General features: G+C 43.8%; 2 protein-coding genes across 3 annotated transcripts in view; one reads left to right on the top strand and one right to left on the bottom strand.

The window, feature by feature from the left end:
• The window catches only part of DEAF1 (DEAF1 transcription factor), a 44,963-nt gene extending 43,516 nt beyond the window's left edge, over window positions 1-1,447 (bottom strand). For both annotated transcript variants that reach the window (XM_066610571.1, XM_066610580.1), the window contains exon 1: window positions 933-1,447. In XM_066610571.1, coding sequence (XP_066466668.1) covers window positions 933-1,203 — 271 coding nt within the window. In that variant the 5' untranslated portion in view covers window positions 1,204-1,447. The remainder of the gene's footprint in view (window positions 1-932) is intronic.
• A 190-nt stretch (window positions 1,448-1,637) lies between these two features.
• TMEM80 (transmembrane protein 80) lies at window positions 1,638-17,805 on the top strand. Its single transcript, XM_066610593.1, has 5 exons — window positions 1,638-1,667; window positions 6,714-6,730; window positions 13,711-13,804; window positions 13,906-13,998; window positions 16,020-17,805. Exons 1-5 carry the CDS (start codon window positions 1,649-1,651, stop codon window positions 16,223-16,225), a joined length of 429 nt encoding a protein of 142 aa, XP_066466690.1. The 5' UTR covers window positions 1,638-1,648; the 3' UTR covers window positions 16,226-17,805.
• Window positions 17,806-18,817: the final 1,012 nt, after the last annotated feature.

Here is an 18,817-nt window from a genome sequence, read left to right as displayed (position 1 = left end):
TCAGGTTTCAGTGTGCATTTTAAGCTGCCTGTTTTATGTGGATATACATTTCATATATTTATTTATATAAGTAAGGGCGCAATCCTAACACTTTAAGTCAGTGCTTTCCAGCACTGAAATAAGGGCAATGCTGCTCTGAGGTAAGGGAACAAACATTCCCTTACTTTGAGGAGGCCTCCGTGACTGCCCCCCAACTGCAGCATGCAGCACATGTCCCATTAGCACTACTATGCCAGTGCTGGAAAGCGTTGACATAAGGGGTTAGGATTGCACCCTAAATTATATAAATAGATGTAAATACATAAAGTTAAAGAATAAATTAGATTCAGGATGCTCTGCGCGTAGGTTGTGCGTGCTTGGGCGCCTCACACGGCGGCGGTGCTTTTTGAAGGACTCCGGCAGGGAGGCTCTGCTTCCCCTGCCACCGCACACCTCAGCTATGCCTCAGGCCAATGTGCACATGTGTGGGTGTCATCTATCTTTCTGACCAATGTGCAGGCCACTCCCTGTGAAAATCTTTGTATCTGGTGCCATGTGAAACTCCTCACAGTGGTGTTGTGGACTCTGTGGTGGCCCAATCCAAGGCATGCCGGCTCAAGAGTAAGTCCCATTCGAGTCAATGGGGCTTACTCCCAGGTAAGCAGGCTAGGACTGCAGCCTTAGGCAGACACTGAACCTTCTCCTCTGCATGCCTGCTCAGAACTAAGTCCCCTTACACTCAATGGGGCTTACTCCCAGAAAAGCGCTTTCCTGGGAGTAAGCCCATTGAGTGTAAGGGGACTTAGTTCTGAGCAGGCATGCAGAGGATGGGGCTCTCTGGGGCTGCCTTCCTCAAGGCGCGTGTGCCTGTCAGAGGCAGCCCGCGCGCGCACAGAACGGCGCTCAACTGCTGCCTGGGCGCGCGGCCACGCGCATGCGCACAAGGCGCTGACCTGCGAAAGCAGCCGCAGCGGCCTCGTCAGCGCTCGGCAGGGACTCGGCGCCCATCTCGAGGTGTTCGGCGTCCGCCGCCATCACGGTTACCGCCGTCACCGCCTCTTCCGCTTGCGGCTCCGCCTCCGAGCCCGCGGCACCTGCCCGCGGCTGGTCCGAGCCCTCTGCGGCCGCGGCGGCTGCCGCTGCTGCGGCTACGGCAGCGGCGGCAGCGACGGCCGCCGCCTCGGCTAACCCCAGTTGCTTCGCGGCCAAGTCCGAGTCCTCCATCCGCGGCGGCCTTCGCCTGGTTAGCCGAGCGAGGCCTGTGCTCCGATCTCACCCGAGGCCTTCTCCGATCCCGTCCGAGCGCCGCCGAGTGACCTCGGGCTGGCTTCGGGCCCCCCGAGTGATCCCGACAGGCGCCGATCTGAGCCGACCTCCCCCGATCGCCCAGTCGAGGCGAGCTTGAATTAGGCCGGAAGCGGCTCCGAAGCCGCGCTGGGAGGCAGCCCCGGAGAGACCCGAATCCTTCCGACCGCGTCCGAACCGAAGCTCCGGAGGACGAAGACACGAACAGCGGCCCGAACTGCGCGAACGGCTCCGAGGGGGCCCGAAGTGCAGAAACAGCCGCGCGCGGGTCGTTGGGCGCAGCCGGGTGGTGCTCTCGCGCAAGGGCTGCTGGGACGCTGGAGGAACGAGCGGTGGGGAAGGGGGCGGGGAGAGGATTGGGAACATGGCGGCTGTGAGGCGAGGTGAGCCGGTGGGGTGCAGGTCTCTCCAGGCAGGCTGGACAGGAGGCTTCCCAAATGGGGCGAGCAGTTGGAGGCCTCTGGGGGCCGGCTCTGCCCCCGCAGGGGGTTGGTTGCTGCCTCGGCTACGGCGGCCCTCGGGTGCCATGGTAACGCTGACACCAAACGTGGCTGCCCCGCAGAACTCTGGGCCTCCCTGCTTCCGAGTGGGCGCAGGACTGCAGCAGCGGGCTCTGGCTGCCATCCTAGCCACGCTTCCTTGGGAGCAAGCCCCATTGACCCTGGTGGGGCTTCCTTCTGAGTAGACACGCTTAGGACTGGCTCCCAGGGTGGCTGCCTCTGCCTGGGGCATTCCTGGAGGCGTCTTGTTTTCCAGCAGGATGTAATGTTGGAAATGCTTGAAGATCCTGTTTGCACCTAAAGGAATTGCCTTCAGGAGTCACTTGCGGACTGATGCAGGTTCCCAGAGACTCTGGGCCAATGGGCAGGGGGTGGACAGAGTGGATAGGGAGACGCTCTTTTCCTTCTCACGTAACACCAGAACCAGGGGATGGCCACAGAAGTTGAGTGTTGGGAGAGTTCGGACAGACAGAAGAAAATATTCTTTACCCAGCGTGTAATTAGTTTGTGGAACTCTTTGCCACAGGAAGTAGTGATGGCATCTGGCCTGGATGCCTTTAGGAGGGGATTGGACAAATTTCTGGAGAAGTTCATTATGGGTTACAAGTCATAGTAGGTATGTGCACACTCTTGGTTTTAGAGAAAGGCTGTCTCTGATTGCAGGGGTGGATACTGGGACATAGGTTGAGTCTGTGGTCTTGTGTGCTCTCTGGAGCATTTTGGTGGGCCACTGTGAGATACAGGAAGCTGGGCTAGATGGGCCTTTGGCCCAATCCAGCAGGGCTTTTCTTATGTTCTGTGTCGGAGGAGGTACAGGCTGGTGTGATGTGGTGACCCTTTTCCATAGCTAGAGGCGATATGATAAGTTCCCCAAAGAGGGAACTTTGGCAGGTGCAGCTCAACATGGAAGCGTTTAAAAAGCTGCACCTGCCAGAATTCCCTCTTCTATACAATGGTTAAAATATGGGCACTCTGTCCCCCTTCCTATCTGGTGACCTCATCCATGTCCCCACCATTCTTCGGTTTAGGCTTGCAGCACTGTAGTTTCTGAGCATATTAGTCAGGAATAAAATCTCATTGAAAACAATTGAGTCTTTGGCCTCATTTGTAAGCTATGCCTCCTTCAGACGGGGTGGGGGCTCATATGATGATGTGCCTCTCATTATGGAAAAATTAGAAAATCTCCTTCACATAGAAAATTAGATGTCAGAAGTAAGTCTAGGCTGAGGAAAAACAATCTCTCACATCTAGTTTTCTATATTAAGTGGAATTCTTATTTTTTGTGTGGAGGAGTGTTTCTTTGATCCTCCTCACCTGCAGTCTGAAGGAATATAGTCCAGTTACAGGTAACATGTCTGAGAAATAGGCCAAAATCCAAGGGATTTTATTCCCTTGTGAAATGTATTTAACTTAACTTTCAGCCTTTTAAATTATTAGTTTATTTGGTGTGGACTTCTATAAGTTGTGGTTTAGACTGTTGCCTATCGAAACCAATGCAAAATGCTAATTGCTGCTAGTGACTGATTTGGTAGTGCAGGGGATTACTGGAAAATTGCATCAAATTTTTCTTCTTTTATTGGGTTTTTCCTGTCCTTTTTCTTATTATAAATAAATGAAATAAACACACACACACACAGAAAATTGCATCAAATTGACATAATGGGTAGAATGCTGGACCTGTTAGACCTAGATTCAAATTCCTGCTTGTTGTTAAAATCACTCAGACTGCATTCCTTGGTACATACACACTTACCTGGGAATAAGCTCCATTGAATACAGTGGGACTTGTCAGTAATTGTATAGGATAACCTTTTTAGTTACTTTGGGTCATTCACAATCTCTCAGCTTAACCCACTTCACATGATTATTGTGAGTATAAAGTGGGGAGAGGCTATGTATGCCATCCTGAATATGAATAAAAGGTGGAATAACTCTTTATTAAATAAGATTAAATAGTTTGAACTAATCCAAATAAACAAATGTGAGAAATTTCTATCTCCAAGTCTGGTCATGGTACTGAGTTAAACACATTTGCCACCTCAGGGCCATCAGAATGGCTGTAAATCCAAGACTGCTGATGCTGTTGTGACAGGATAACCAACTCTGGAAAGGATGACATCACCATGGCTACAATTTGTGTTTTTCTGCTTGTAGCTTTCATGCTTAGATCCCTTGAGGTCAATAAAGATGATACACAAAATATCTTGGGTATTATATTTTTTTATTGGGAGTCTGTCTTCAACCATCCATTTTCAATCCATTAATCTAGATCAGGGGTGCCCAAACCCTGGCCCTGGGGCCACTTGTGGCCCTCAATGCCTCTCAGCGTGGCCCTCAGGGAGCCCCCAGTCTCCAGTGAGCCTCTGGCCCTCCGGAGATTTGTTGGAGCCTGCATTGGCCCAGTGCAATTGCTCTCAGGGTGAGGGCAGCTGTTTGACCTCTTGGGTGAGCTGTGGGATGAGGGCTCCCTTCACTGCTTGTTGTTTCACGTGTGTGATGCAGTAGTGGCAGCATAGGAAAGGCCAGCCTTGCTTTGTGCAAGACCTTTTAAAGGCCTTTTATAGGCCTATATTACAAGACCTTCATTCATTCATATAAGTTCATCTTTAATATTGTCATTTACGTAAACTTATGTAAATTTATTCAAATTTTAAATGTAAATTCTTTTAAAAAATTTTTTTACTATTTAAATGTGAATTAATTCTTTTTTCTGACACAGTGTCAGAGAGGCGATGTGGCCCTCTGGCCAAAAACTTTGGACACCCCGGTCTAGATATGTAGGACAGAGAGTTGCAGGTAGACCAGACCAATTTCTTTTGCTTTATGTACTGTCTGACCACCACCCACTGGAAAGCATCAGAGGGAAACAGATATTGGAGGAAATGCCAGGGAGAGTTGACCTTCACTCAGTGAGAATGCAAATGAGAATTCTCATGCAATGAGAATGTGCATGAATGGCTGTTGTATCCCTGTCTTCGTGATGATGGAAGACATTCATGGGGACTGAATTACCTGGCTTGAACAAGGGCTGGGAGGAGCTGCTTGGCAGATGTATATTGCTCAAGAATCAAATATGGTTCAAAAAAGACTCTAGGTGACTAAAACAGAACTGTACCCTTCTGTTTGTATTTCCAGCAACCTTGCCTTCCTCATAATCCTCCCTGATTAGGGAGTACAAAGAACTTGACATTTTCCCAAGCCCTGGATCTCTGCACTCTGGTATCAAAGATGTCTGTTCATAATTAAAGATTAGGGAGGTAGCTAGGAAAATTAGGTAATAGTTATTACAAAGCTATTCCAACAATAATAGCTGTGACCAAATCTTTTTTCTTCTAAAATGATATGATGTTAGTTGAAATGTCTGATTCATTTATGCTACATAACATTCACACATCTAGTAGATGCCGCAGTGGTAATAATAACTGTAGGTGCTGTTCTAGGTGAATCTTTGGCTTGATTTGCCAAGATTCTTTTGGCGGCTAATGGTAATGTCAGCAGGAAAGGGTGTCCTTGTTGGTCAATTGCTTTCACCTGCAGTTCCCATTATACTGTATGTTTAGTGGTGTATATTAACAATACAATACTGTACATGTTTACTCAGATGTGTTCAGTGGGACTTATCTCAAGTAAGTGTCTGTTGCAATGCAGTCTAAAGGCCCAATCCAATTCAACTTTCCAGCACTGAATGCAGCTGTGTCAACGGGGCATGTGGTGCACCCTGGGGGGGAGGGGGTCACAGAGGCCTCCTTGAGGTAAAGGAACATTTTATTCCTTAGCTTAGGGCTTCATTGCAGCTGCAGCTGTCCTAGAAAGTTGGATAGGATTGAATCCTAAGTACTTCCTGCTTCTGCTGAATGCTGAACATATGTATGGTCTATAACTCCATCTTACAGTCATATCCATTACTATCTACTGTAATATGCCCCCTCCTCTGAATTGTTTTCACTAGAAAGTGAAACTCGGACTGCATCTAAAAGCATATTCTGTCATATATCAAAAAACCAAGTGAGATTTCTGTAATCAGCAATCTTAGAAACCATAACACAGTTCTTTCACTAGAGGGGGATAGCGATCTTTGTGTAACGGCTAGGCTTGAAGAGATTTCTGTACTACTGTGTACTGTACTGTATATCTCATTAAGGGTGCAATCCTAACCCCTTATGTCAGTACTTTCCAGCACTGGCATAGCAGTGCCAATGGGATGTGTGCTGTATCCTGCAGTTGGGTGTCACGGAGGCCTCCTCAAAGTAAGGGAATGTTTGTTTCCTTACCTCAGAGCTGCATTGCCCTTATGTCAGTGCTGGAATGCACTGATATAAGGGGTTAGGATTGCGCCCTTAATCAAACTCTGAATTCATATTGTCCTGCCTAGCTTTGTTTCTTCTTGTTTTAAAAGATATCAGTCTGATCAGTGCTTTTAGATTATGCTCTACAAACCACTTATACAGGAAAAACAAAATGTCTTAAGTGGTTTGTGGATGGCAACATTACTTGTGCAAGGGTTGGATAGTGCAAAATAGTAAAGATAGGATCTTCCAATGTTAAAATGATAGCTTTTGCTTGAGGGAGGTTATGTATGCTCCAAACTGGCTACTGTCACAGCAGGGAAATACTGCCTGCCTAAAAGAACTAGAAGAAAGTAATTTCTGTTCTTTAAACATGTATTCAAGCTGCCTAAGGGCGCAGTCCTAACCAACTTTCCAGCACTGGCATAGCTGTGCCAGTGGGGCATGTGCTGCATCCTGCAGTTGGGGGGCAGTTACGGAGGCCTCCTCAAGGCATGGCAATGTTTGTTCCCTTACCTCAATGCTGCATTGTCCTTATGTCAGTGTGGGAAAATGGGATAGGATTGCGCCCTAAATGTTTTAAATTTTTAGTCTAAGAAAATATAATTTATTTTGCTAATTATTATTTTTTTCTTGTGAATAGGAAGAACTTCATCTGTTGTATCCTTTTAGTGTGTTCACACAGCCAGATTATTTCAGCCAGTATTTCTTTATGCCAGTATTTTTGAAACAGTGTTCTGGGAAGCCCTGGTGTTCCTTGGAAGATTCTCTCAGTGAGATCAGTAATGCTGTGTGTGTGAACTACCTGGAAGATACCTTGCTCGTTGCTATTATTCTTCCCCTGATAGTAGAGCAATGAGTGTATTCTCTTACCTGTGCATTGTATGTATTGTCTGTATTGTGCTGCATTGGTGCTGGAAAGTTAGATAGGACTGGGTCCTCTGTCTTCAAATGTTTCATCTACTACAGTCCTTGCTTCATTATTATTCCTTCAGTCTAGAGAATGTGAATAAAGGACATCCACTCTGCAAACCAGAATTCACATGTTATCTGCAGGTCTTTATATATTTAAAGGGAGGAGCATTGTTCCTTAAATAGCACATAAGCAAATAAGCAGATCAGGAGAGAGATCTTGGGGTGGTGATGGACAGGTCGATGAAAGTGTTGACCCAATGTGCGGCGGCAGTGAAGAAGGCTAATTCTATGCTTGGGATCATTAGGAAGGGTATTGAGAACAAAACGGCTAGTATTATAATGCCGTTGTACAAATCTATGGTAAGGTCACACCTGGAGTATTGTGTCCAGTTCTGGTCGCCGCATCTCAAAAAAGACATAGTGGAAATGGAAAAGGTGCAAAAGAGAGCGACTAAGATGATTACGGGGCTGGGGCACCTTCCTTATGAGGAAAGGCTACAGCGTTTGGGCCTCTTCAGCCTAGAAAAGAGACGCCTGAGGGGGGACATGATTGAGACATACAAAATTATGCAGGGGATGGACAGAGTGGATAGGGAGATGCTCTTTACACTCTCACATAATACCAGAACCAGGGGACATCCACTAAAATTGAGTGTTGGGTGGGTTAGGACAGACAAAAGAAAATATTTCTTTACTCAGCGTGTGGTCGGTCTGTGGAACTCCTTGCCACAGGATGTGGTACTGGCGTCTAGCCTAGACGCCTTTAAAAGGGGATTGGACAAGTTTCTGAAGGAAAAATCCATTATGGGGTACAAGCCATGATGTGTATGCGCAACCTCCTGATTTTAGAAATGGGTTATGTCAGAATGCCAGATGCAAGGGAGGCACCAGGATGAGGTCTCTTGTTATCTGGTGTGCTCCCTGGGGCATTTGGTGGGCCGCTGTGAGATACAGGAAGCTGGACTAGATGGGCCTATGGCCTGATCCAGTGAGGCTGTTCTTATGTTCTTATGTTCTTAACATTTACATGGGGAAAGATACTAAAGTGCAGAATCCTCTGCTGACCTGAATGGGTGTGGCTCCTTTTGACTTCATTTTTGCCAAGAAAACATTTGGCTGTATATTGATGTGTGGGGGCGGTCATGAGAATTATGTCCAACAGCAAGCACAGCACTTTAGGCAATTCACATGTCTCAGCAAGACTGTGTGTTTCTTCAGTGAGAATGGTATAAAAATAAAAGAGGACTATCAAAAAAATGGAAGGGGAAGCATTTCAGCCGTGCTCTTTTTGGCAGGCTGACATTTTCAGCATGCATGCCACTATTGTGTTTTCCAGGTGCAATTTCAGGTGCTGGTTGTTACCTTTAAAGCCTTAACTGTTTAGGACCAGGCTACCTGACAGACTGCCAGCCTCACTTGTAAAATGGCCTTTCCTTTTATGTCAGTAGAGGGCCCTCCTCCATATTCTGCTTGGGGATGTTCCAGAGAGAGTCCCTCCCAGGGGGACATCTTTCATGAGGAATTCCCAGCCTTTAGAGATCAGATTGGCCTGCCAGCGTTCATAGGGCAGATGAAGAACCACTTATTTTCTTCAGCTGGGGATGGGGGAGGAAGATGAGATTAGTTTTTTGGGGGTATAGAGTTGATTACTTTTGTTCTCCATTGCTTTGTTAGTTTACTGTCCTTGTTCTTTTTTGATTTTCTGTTTTAATGTTTTTATTGTTATTGTTTGATTTTAAGATACTTGTAAATCCTATTGGGAGGGTGAAAGCATGATATAAATATTTTAAATAAATATTTGTATAGCACTGAGGAAAACAAACTAGCAGATTATTGCAGTATTTTTATTTCAGATGTATTTCAGGTATTTTTAAGATACTTGTGATACATTGTCAAATAGTTATCAAATAGTTCTACTTTGGCCTGCTGCTTTCCAGCACTTCTTGAGATTGAATCATAGTATGGATGTATTTCTCACTTCACACTTTGCTTCTGGGCTGCCCCCCCCCCCCAACCAGGGACTGCCGTTGATATGTGCACATGATTTGAGACAGAATTCCCATTGCCAGGTCTCCTTGGACTTGTGCCAGTGAAATGGCTCTTTCAGCTGTTGCTGCCAGGCCCAATAGAATTAAGCAGTATCTGTCACCCCTCAGGCACCTTCTTTCTTGACTGAAGAGCCCCAAACATTATAGCCTTTCCTTATAAAGAAGGTAACCCAGCAAACTCATCATTTTGGTTGCTCTCTTCCTCAGCTTTTTCGGTTCCACTATATCCTTTCTGAGATGTGGCGGCCAGAACTCAACTACTCCAGATATGACCTTACTATCAAACTGGTTGAAGACCAGGAAACAGAGAGTGGGTGTCAATGGGAAATTTTCACAATGGAGAGAGGTGAAAAGCAGTGTGCCCCAAGGATCTGTCCTGGGACCGGTGCTTTTCAACCTCTTCATAAATGACCTGGAAACAGGGTTGAGCAGTGAGGTGGCTAAGTTTGCGGATGACACCAAACTTTTCCGAGTGGTGAAGACCAGAAGTGATTGTGAGGAACTCCAGAAGGATCTCTCCAAACTGGCAGAATGCGTTTCAGTGTAATTAAGTGTAAAGTCATGCACATTGGGACAAAAAATCAAAGCTTCACATATAGGCTAATGGGTTCTGAGCTGTCTGTGAAATATCAGGAGAGAGATCTTGGGGTGGTGGTGGACAGGTCGATGAAAGTGTAGACCCAATGTGCAGTGGTAGTGAAGAAGGCCAGTTCTATGCTTGGGATCATTAGAAAAAGTATTGAGAACAAAACGGCTGATATTATGCCATTGTACAAATCTATGGTAAGGCCACACCTGGAGTATTGTGTCACCACATCTCAAAAGGATATAGTGGAAATGGAAAAGGAGCAAAAGAGAGCGACTAAGATGATTACTGGGCTGGGGCACCTTCTTACTGAGGAAAGGTTTGGGCTCTTCAGCCTAGAAAAGAGACGCTTGAGGGGGGACATGATTGAGACATACAAAATTATGCATGGGAAGGATAAAGTGGATAGAGAGATGCTCTTTACCCTCTCACATAACACCAGAACCAGGGGACATCCACTAAAATTGAGTGTTGGGAGAGTTAGGACAGACAAAAGAAAATATTTCTTTACTCAGCGTGTGGTTGGTCTGTGGAACTCCTTGCCACAGGATGTGGTGACAGCATCTGGCCTGGATGCCTTTAAAAAGAGATTGGACAAATTTCTGGAGGAAAAATCCATTATGGGTTACAAGCCATGATGTGTATGTGCAACCTTCCTGATTTTAGAAATGGGCTATGTCAGAATGCCAGATTCAAGGGAGAGCACCAGAATGCAGGTCTCTTGTTATCTGGTGTGCTCCCTGCGGCATTTGGTGAGCCACTGTGAGATTTAGGAAGCTGGACTAGATGGGCTTATGGCCTGATCCAGTGGGGCTGTTCTTATGTTTTTATGTTCTTATAATTTGTACAATGGTGTAATAATATTGGCCATTTTATTCTCAATCCTCTTTTAAATTATCCCGAGCACGGAATTGGCCTTCTTCATAGCTGCTCTTCACTGGGTTGACACTTTCATGGAGCTTTCCACCTGCACTCCAGGATCTCTCCAGATCCATCACAGTCAGTTCAGGGTCCAACACTGTTGATTGATTTGCCCCAGTGTGCATCACTTTACACTTACTTCCATTGAAGTTTATCTGCAGTTTCGCTTCCCATTCCCCCAGTTTACAGAGATTCTTCTGGAGCTTTTCACAATCCCTTCTGTATTTCACCACCTGAAAAAGTTTAGTGTTATCATCAAACTTGGCCACCTCACTGCTTATTTCCAGCTCCGGGTCATTATGACCAAATTGAAAAGCACTAATTCCAAGACTGATCCTTGGGCCAAGCTGCTTTTCAATACTCTCTATTGTGAAAATTGCCCATTTACTCCCACTCTCTGTTTCCTAATCCATAATTATCCATATTAATCAATGTTTCTGATCCTAATCCATAATAGGGGTGTCCTCTTATTCCCTGACTGATAAGCTTTCTGATGAGCTTTAGGTGAGAAAGAATCATAGCTAAGGTCTGACCAAATAACTTGAAATTTACTGTATTTGAATTCTCATATGTTTGGAATTCAAGATTTAGGATAGAATTAGGGTAGATATTTGACAAAGCCAAGCTTGTACATTTCTAGGTATTTTTAATCCATTGCTAGTCCATTGAAATGCTTGGAACGGATTACTCTCAGTTACTCTATTAGAGGTACACCTCGATTACTTAAGTAGAGGTTTCTCCAACAAAAACTTCTGCTGTTGAAAATGCCTACACCAAATTATTCAAGTTATAAAAGCCGCCTCCCAAAATATTCTTCCTGTTCATTGGGCTCTGGAAGATTAATAGTCTTTGATCGTATTCTCTGTCAACTTTCATAAGACTGCCAAATAACCCAAGTAAAACAAAGCCTTTGGCTTGAATAAATGGTTTTATGGGAGAGCTTATCAAAACTTTTAACTTTAACAAGTGCCTCTGTCCTAGCAGGCTGTACTGGAAAAATTATCTCTAAGCAATATTGCGTTACCTTGGTGCACCCACAGCATAGTGACAGAACACATGCTTTGCATGTGTTGAGTTCCCTGGTTCAGTCAAGTTAAAAGGAGAGGTGGCAGGACTGAATAAGACCTGTCTCAGTCCTTGGAGAGCTGCTGTTAGACACAATAGACCAGTGTTTCTCAGACTGTGGCTTGCAACCTGATTGTTGGTGGGTCGCAAAGCTTTTAGATGATAGCTGAGAAGGCAAATACATTGAGCCCTATGGAAAGTGAAACAGACATTTTGCATGTTTGCTTGTGAGTAGACGACCATGCCTTGATTCGTTGCAAAGGGAAGGCTGAGAGGAATCCAATACCACCAGAATGGTCCCGAGGCACTGAACACAGTCCCCCAAAAACACTCAAGAAGGAAGTCCCACTCTCAAAACTGACATTGAGCTTCATTGAGCCCTATGAAAAGTGAAACTAAACTTCATGGTCGTGTTTACTCATGAGTAAGCAAACATGCCTTGGCTGGTGTTGAAGGTCAGGCAAGGAGGAATGCATGGCCACCAGAATGGTCCCGATCCAATGGAAGTGTAGCTCAACAAGTTCTCCGGAAAGCGCCCCCCCCCCACTGAAAAAGATAAAAATAGATGCTTCAGCTGTTAAGGTAATTTTTTTTTATTTTTTAGACTCTTAAAGCCAGGTGAGTTCTGATAGTCCAGGCTACCCCCCCCCCCCAGAGCTTAATTTCCTCTCGTCATCACTGGAATTTTCATGCTATTTAGAGGGAAAGCTTTGAATATTAATCTAGCCCAACAAAAACCATGCTGACTTTAAAACTGATTTCATCACATTTAACTATTTAAATAAAAGAACAATTGAAATGGGCATTGGGTAGGACTAAAAATCTTACTGATTTTTTTTTGGGTGGGGGGAATTGAGGTTATTGCAGGCAGGCTACATAGATTCACTTGGTAGAACAGAATTGGCTTCCCAGGGTTGGCTTATATAGTGGAAGTGGAAAAGGTGCAAAAGAGTGACCAAAATTATTACTGGGCGGGGGCACCTCCTTTATGAGGAAAGGCTACAACGTTTGGGCTCTTCGGTCTAGAAAAGAGGTGCCTGAGTGGGGATATGATTGAGACATACAAAATTATGCAGGGGATAGATAGAGTGGATAGAGAGATGCTCTTCCCTCTCACGCAACACTAGAACCAGAGGACATCTGCTAAAATTGAGTGTTGGGAGAGTTAGGACAGACAAAAGAAAATATTTATTTACTTAGCATGTAGTTAGTCTGTGGAATTCCTTGCCACAAGATGTGGTGATGGCATCTGGCCTAAATGCCTTTAAAAGGGAATTGGACAAATTTCTGGAGGAAAAGTCCATCATGGGTTACAAGCCATGATGTGTAATGTGCAACCTCCTAATTTCAGAAGTGGGCTACGTCACAGTGCCAGATGCAAGGGAGGGCACCAGAATGCAGGTCACTTGTTGTCTTGTGTGCTCCCTGGGGCATTTGGTACGCCACTGTGTGATATAGGATGCTGGACTAGATGGGTCTGTGGCCTGATCCTGCAGGGCTCTTATGTTCATCTCATCACCCCGTATTTATTTGTTTTGCTTTAATTACAATTATTTATTTTAATTTGCTTGATGATGTCACTTCTGGCCCTGACATCATTTTCAGTGGGTCCAAGAAAGATTGTCATTCTAAAAGTGTATCCCGATCTAAAAAGTTTGAGAACCACTGCAATAGACAATACAAAGCTAGAGATGGACCAACAGATATTGTCTATATTGGCAGTGCAGATACCTAGAATAATATGTTTTCCGCATAGGTCAATCAGGCATGATTTGTGGCTACTGGTTCACTGATAAGTGCTCACTTCACTGGGATATTTTATTTGAATATTTTAGTGCCAGTCTCTGAAGTTTTATTGACAGTACTCTGACAGCTCTAACCATCATCCTGTATGGATACTGTAGTTTCAGACCATTTGCCACACCAGAAGCTTTGAGACATTTGTTTAGCTATAACCCTTAACACTACCTTTCAATTTGATAAATTTCAATTTGATAAATTTGATAAATTGAAAGCCATTGTAAGTATTTGTGGGCAACATTTATAATATACAGTACTGTATTATGGTATAGCATAAAAATAAAATCCTTAACTGAAGTTGCAAGCTGTCATCTGTTCCCTTACAGATTCTATTCTATTTAAATGGTGTTTATTATATATTTTATTTCTTGGCAACCCTGCTGATGATCATTTATAAAAGTAAGTTGTTTCATACACAAAAGTAAAATGTGTTTGTGCTGAGCATTGTGGACCCGATGTAATTTGACTTTTGTCTTCATTCCTACGTTCCTCCTTGGCAGGTCAGGTTTTTACTTATCCAGATAATTTCTTGGCTCTTGATCTAATATTGCTGTTAACAATGGCCATTCTAGAAGCAATTCGGCTCTACTTTGGTAAGTAAATTAACGTTGTGCGCATTAGGACCATCATTAAACATTAATCTTTTTTTCAAAGATCTGTATGAAAACATACTGATTCCAAGACACCAAGTAACTGATACTACAAGGCATTTAAACATTTAATGTTAAACATTAAAATGCCTGATTGACCCATATGGGTAAAAATGTGAGGCTTAGCTCTGCATGCTACTTCAAATCAGGCTTTTCACTGTCAGACTAGATGGTGATAATATTTATTGGAATGTAAACAGCAAGAGTACTCCTATATTCAGTGCATGAATATTAGTGGGGGAAGCTGAACCTTTGCTTCTCAGCTGTCAAAGGGCCTCTGTGCATGACTGTGGAAACATGGAGGCACTGTAAAAAGGAATAGCTCTAGTCTCTTCTTCATAAGAACATAAGAACAGCCCCACTGGATCAGGCCATAGGCCCATCTAGTCCAGCTTCCTGTATCTCACAGCGGCCCACCAAATGCCCCAGGGAGCACACCAGATAACAAGAGGCCTGCATTCTGGTGCCCTCCCTTGCATCTGACATAGCCCATTTCTAAAATCCATGACAAAGCTGGGATATAGCCAAGTTCAATGGTAGCATGATGCAGAACACTGTACCAATGCCACATTGGGTCTGCCACCTCTGCACATTTTTTTTTTAAAAGCACTGCTTAACATACTTGTTACCCAGTTTCTTCAGTGGCAGAAGTGCAGGACTTCTGGTTTGATTTATAGGTTCCATATGAATGAAGGAGCTCCTTTGTGTGGTCCCTGTAAATCAAGCCAAAAATTCTGCTGTTTCTTGTTTGAAAAAACCAGGTACAAAGTAAGGAGGCAGGTGATCCACTTTCCACTCACTTTAGTAGGTGGAATCAGTGCAGCTTGCATCTGTGGCAGGCTGAAGGGATGCAGTGGTGATGGCACACTCAGGGTGAAGGGTACCCTAAATCCACTGCCCTCTTCCTTCCTCCCTGCAATCTATTGCAGATGCAATCCGCATCACCTCACGTAAGGGATGGGCTACTCCTGGCCAAGCTCCAATGTGTGTTGCTTTAGTAGCATCTCTTTTTCCTTACACTCTGAGCAGGTCGCTGAATAATAGTTAATGTTCCATATTATGGTACTCTTTAGAGTTGCCTACTATAGATAAATCTGTGCCTAAAGTTTGTTCTGGAGCAATATGCACTGTACCTTTAGATATTCTATATCTAATTCCATACATTGCTACACAAATCATAGGGTTAAAAGCCTATGATAGGTTGGAGCATAAGAAACCAATGGACTGTCTCTGTCCCCTTTTTCTGATTCTTGTTCCTGCCTTTTTGCTCCATCCCAACTCCAACCAGGTGCCATAACAAGATCTTTTCCTGCTGCTTTTAGAAATAATACTGTCCAGCTCTGCACTAAATACCTCTAACTAAGTGCCCTGCTGTAGCACAAGGCAGGCTTGAGTTGTCTGATGGCTTCCATCAACAGTAGTTTTCATTATTGATGGGATTTATGACTATAGCTGCTGTGCCTGTGATTTTTTTAAATACTTCATGTCACTGAACCCAAATCAGGATTGCATTATTCCAAGAGAGGGCATGATACATTTGTCAATTACAGTTATACAGTGTGTGAGGATTGTTCTTCAAGCTGGTTGTAAAAGATCCAAAGGTGAGGATCTTATGGGTCCAAAAGTTCTCAGTTCCTTGCCACAGTCTATTTGTGTCTTATGAGATATCTATCTTATGAGAGCTTGAAATAGATTGATGTAATCTTCTCTGACCATTATAAATGTGATTCTATTTGAAATAGTGTATTTTAATATTAGAGTACAAATAGATCGTTTGGCTAATATGTATCTAAATTACTGTTTCCATTTTTTGATTTGTATTCTTGTGGACTGTAATATGTGACAGTCAGTGGTTACAATTACTACTAGTACTAGTACTATACTGTTTTTCAACAAGAGTAATTCCCAATGTGGTTTACATAGTAAAATAAATCAATAAATGCTTATATTTTTATTTCCATTAGGTAGTAAAGGGAATCTAACAGAAGAAGAGGCTCCCCTGGGGATCTGTCTTATGATCACAGTTGGTAGTGTAATTCTGTCTGTCTACTTTCTGGTGTGGCAAACTTATGTCCTAAGAGCAGATGTCATTATTAATGCTGTGCTGCTTGTAACATACGGACTAGAAGGAATTCTTCATATCATAGTCATTGCTGCATTTGTCAGTTAAACTTTTTTGCTGCCTGTGGTACACTTCTATCTGTCTCCCCCTCCCAAAAATAAAGAAGCAATGCACATCCTTAAACTATATCCTTGTTAAAGTACATGGGGTTAATTTTCTGCAGTACAGGTGTCCCCTTGTATCTGTGGATCCGATATCTGCAGGTTTAGTTATTTGTGGGTCTCCGCACCCTCCTATGCCTGTTACCTTCACTTACCATCTTTACCCTGGTGACAAGGGAGCATGTTTCTTCCTTTTACAGGATATTAAAACAGGAATGTGAAAAGCAGGCAGGCAACCTGCAAGAAGGACACAACCAGAATGTTAACAGGAAGTAGGAACCTTCCTGTTGATGTTCGCTTAGTCTCCTCCCTTTTTTTGAAGATACTTGGAAACTTGTTTTGCAGCCCTAAATATATTTACTAGTATTTGAACCATTGGATTTTACCTAAAGAAGTCATTGATTTTGGTATAAGTCTTGTTGATTTCAGTAGAACCTCCTTCCACTAAATAGATTTATAGTTACTCATAGTTCTGATTCGGGAGAGTGTGGGAACCGATAAATATTTGTGGAGGAGGGGGCAGCAACGTGCTCAGGATGATCATGCTGCTGCCAGGGACAGAAGGGTTTTTTCAACTTACCTGGGGGTCGCTAAGGCTCTCCAGAGCATCTGTGGACTCTGCAACCCTCTCTGCAGCCTCCACAATGCTGTAAGTTTAAAAAAACCCTTCCCTCCTTGGCAGCAGTGTGATTGTCCCAATTTGCATTGCTGTCATCCCACCCCTTAAGGGGGCAACAACAGAGCTTTCCTAACTGGAGCATCATGACGCCCCAATTTGGGAACCACTGCATTATGCCAAACCATGGACTTGCACGGTTCCTTCTCCTCTCTCTTTCGCATGCCTGCTTCAGTTTCCTCCTTGATTTCCTGTAGTTTGTTGTTACATCCAGTCAAGTAAACTATTGTTTGTACAAAAATGCACAAACCATAATTTATAGACTTTCAGTATGGATTCCTTCCTTCATTTCAAAGGCAACGGGTATTCTCAAATGCCTACGAGAAAGGTTTCATACAGGTTTCAAATATTTGTTTTCAAATTTTTGAAAATGTGACACATTTTCTTCACATATTCTGCAAAGTAATTGCAGGCTTGGTTGCATGAAGTACTATACAACCCAATGTTATGCACATTATTCAGAAGGACATCCCAGAGAATTCAGTGGGACTTTCTCACAAATAAACATGTGTAGGACTGCAGCCTTAATTTAAGTCTTGAAAGTGTTACTTTAAAATGTCTGAAGATACAGTACATCAGATATGAGAACAGAGCCTTGTTATTCTAGTTTTGATATAGCAAAGAGGAACGATTCCAGTGCAAATCCCACATAACTCCCACATAACCCTTGGAAGGATGAATTAGACATTGCTGTTCTGGGAACTGCAGCATTTAAATATTGTATCTTTCCTTTAAAATGATACCTTTCTGTATCATATTGAATGTGGTTTTCTACCACTTTCATTTTTCTTTTATGAAATAAATATTTTGTAGAACTGTGTTTTTAAAGGCTGTGCCAGGTAGTGTTTTGAAATGACCTTATTTTTGTAATATTTCATTTTGAAAAAAAAATATGTATCTGCATTTTGTAATACTTGATTTTGGAAAAAATGTATCTATATGTTATATATTATGTATCTATATGTTTCTATTTTTCTACCAATATTTTTAAAAATAAAGAGATTGTAAGTTATAAACACTAAACCACGCAGTTAGGTTTATGTGGGGATCAGGGAAATGTTAGATGGTGAAGTCTGTCAGTGACCTAGGGCCCACATCAGACGGCCAACCCTTGAATCCATTATACTGATGGCAGCAGTAGCACCTGATGTGCAATCAAGGGGCACACCATGAGGGGCTGAATACAGAGCTTTGCCCCAAAGACCCCAGCAACCTGGCCCCAACAGTGTGGATTCACTCACTATCAGCTCAATCCTAAATAATTCCCCCCTCCCACTGATGTAACTCTGCCAATGGAGTGCATGCTGTATCCTGCGAGTGGGGAGAGGCCTGGAGGCCTCCTTGAGAACAAACCTCTGCTGCCCTAATAGGTCTCCTTGGATTGCATTAGCTATTTTGTAGGCACAAGTTCAAAGAGATCAAGGGAGAGGAAAGGGGACAGGGAACAGAGTTAGGATGTGGCACACACGGGTGCCACCAAGATCTACCCCTCTCTCTCCGGTTCCTCCTGTCCATCTCCCTCCCTGCCCAGAAATTTCCATTCTTCCCCTGCCGTCTTCTACCTACCCCCTGCCACTCCCCACCACCAGCTTACCTTTGCTGCCAGAGGTAGCTGGTAGCAGCAGGGGGCCTCTGGCACTGCTTGTCACTGGTGGTGGCAGACCCAAAATGGCTGCCATCAGTGCACTGTGCATGCCACCATAAAACCATTTTCAACAGCACAACTGTTCCATTGTTGTAGAGGGAAGCCTAATCCTACTTAGGATTGGGTGTATGTTTTTATGGTTCACTTTATCTAATATAGTGCGCAATCCTAACCTGCACTTAGGCTGGCATAAGTGCCCCAGGAGGGTCGCAAACGTG

Source organism: Tiliqua scincoides, chromosome 1, assembly GCF_035046505.1.
Source record: "Tiliqua scincoides isolate rTilSci1 chromosome 1, rTilSci1.hap2, whole genome shotgun sequence".
Classification (NCBI taxonomy): Eukaryota; Metazoa; Chordata; class Lepidosauria; order Squamata; family Scincidae; genus Tiliqua; species Tiliqua scincoides.
This window is presented reverse-complemented; position numbering and strand designations above follow the sequence as displayed.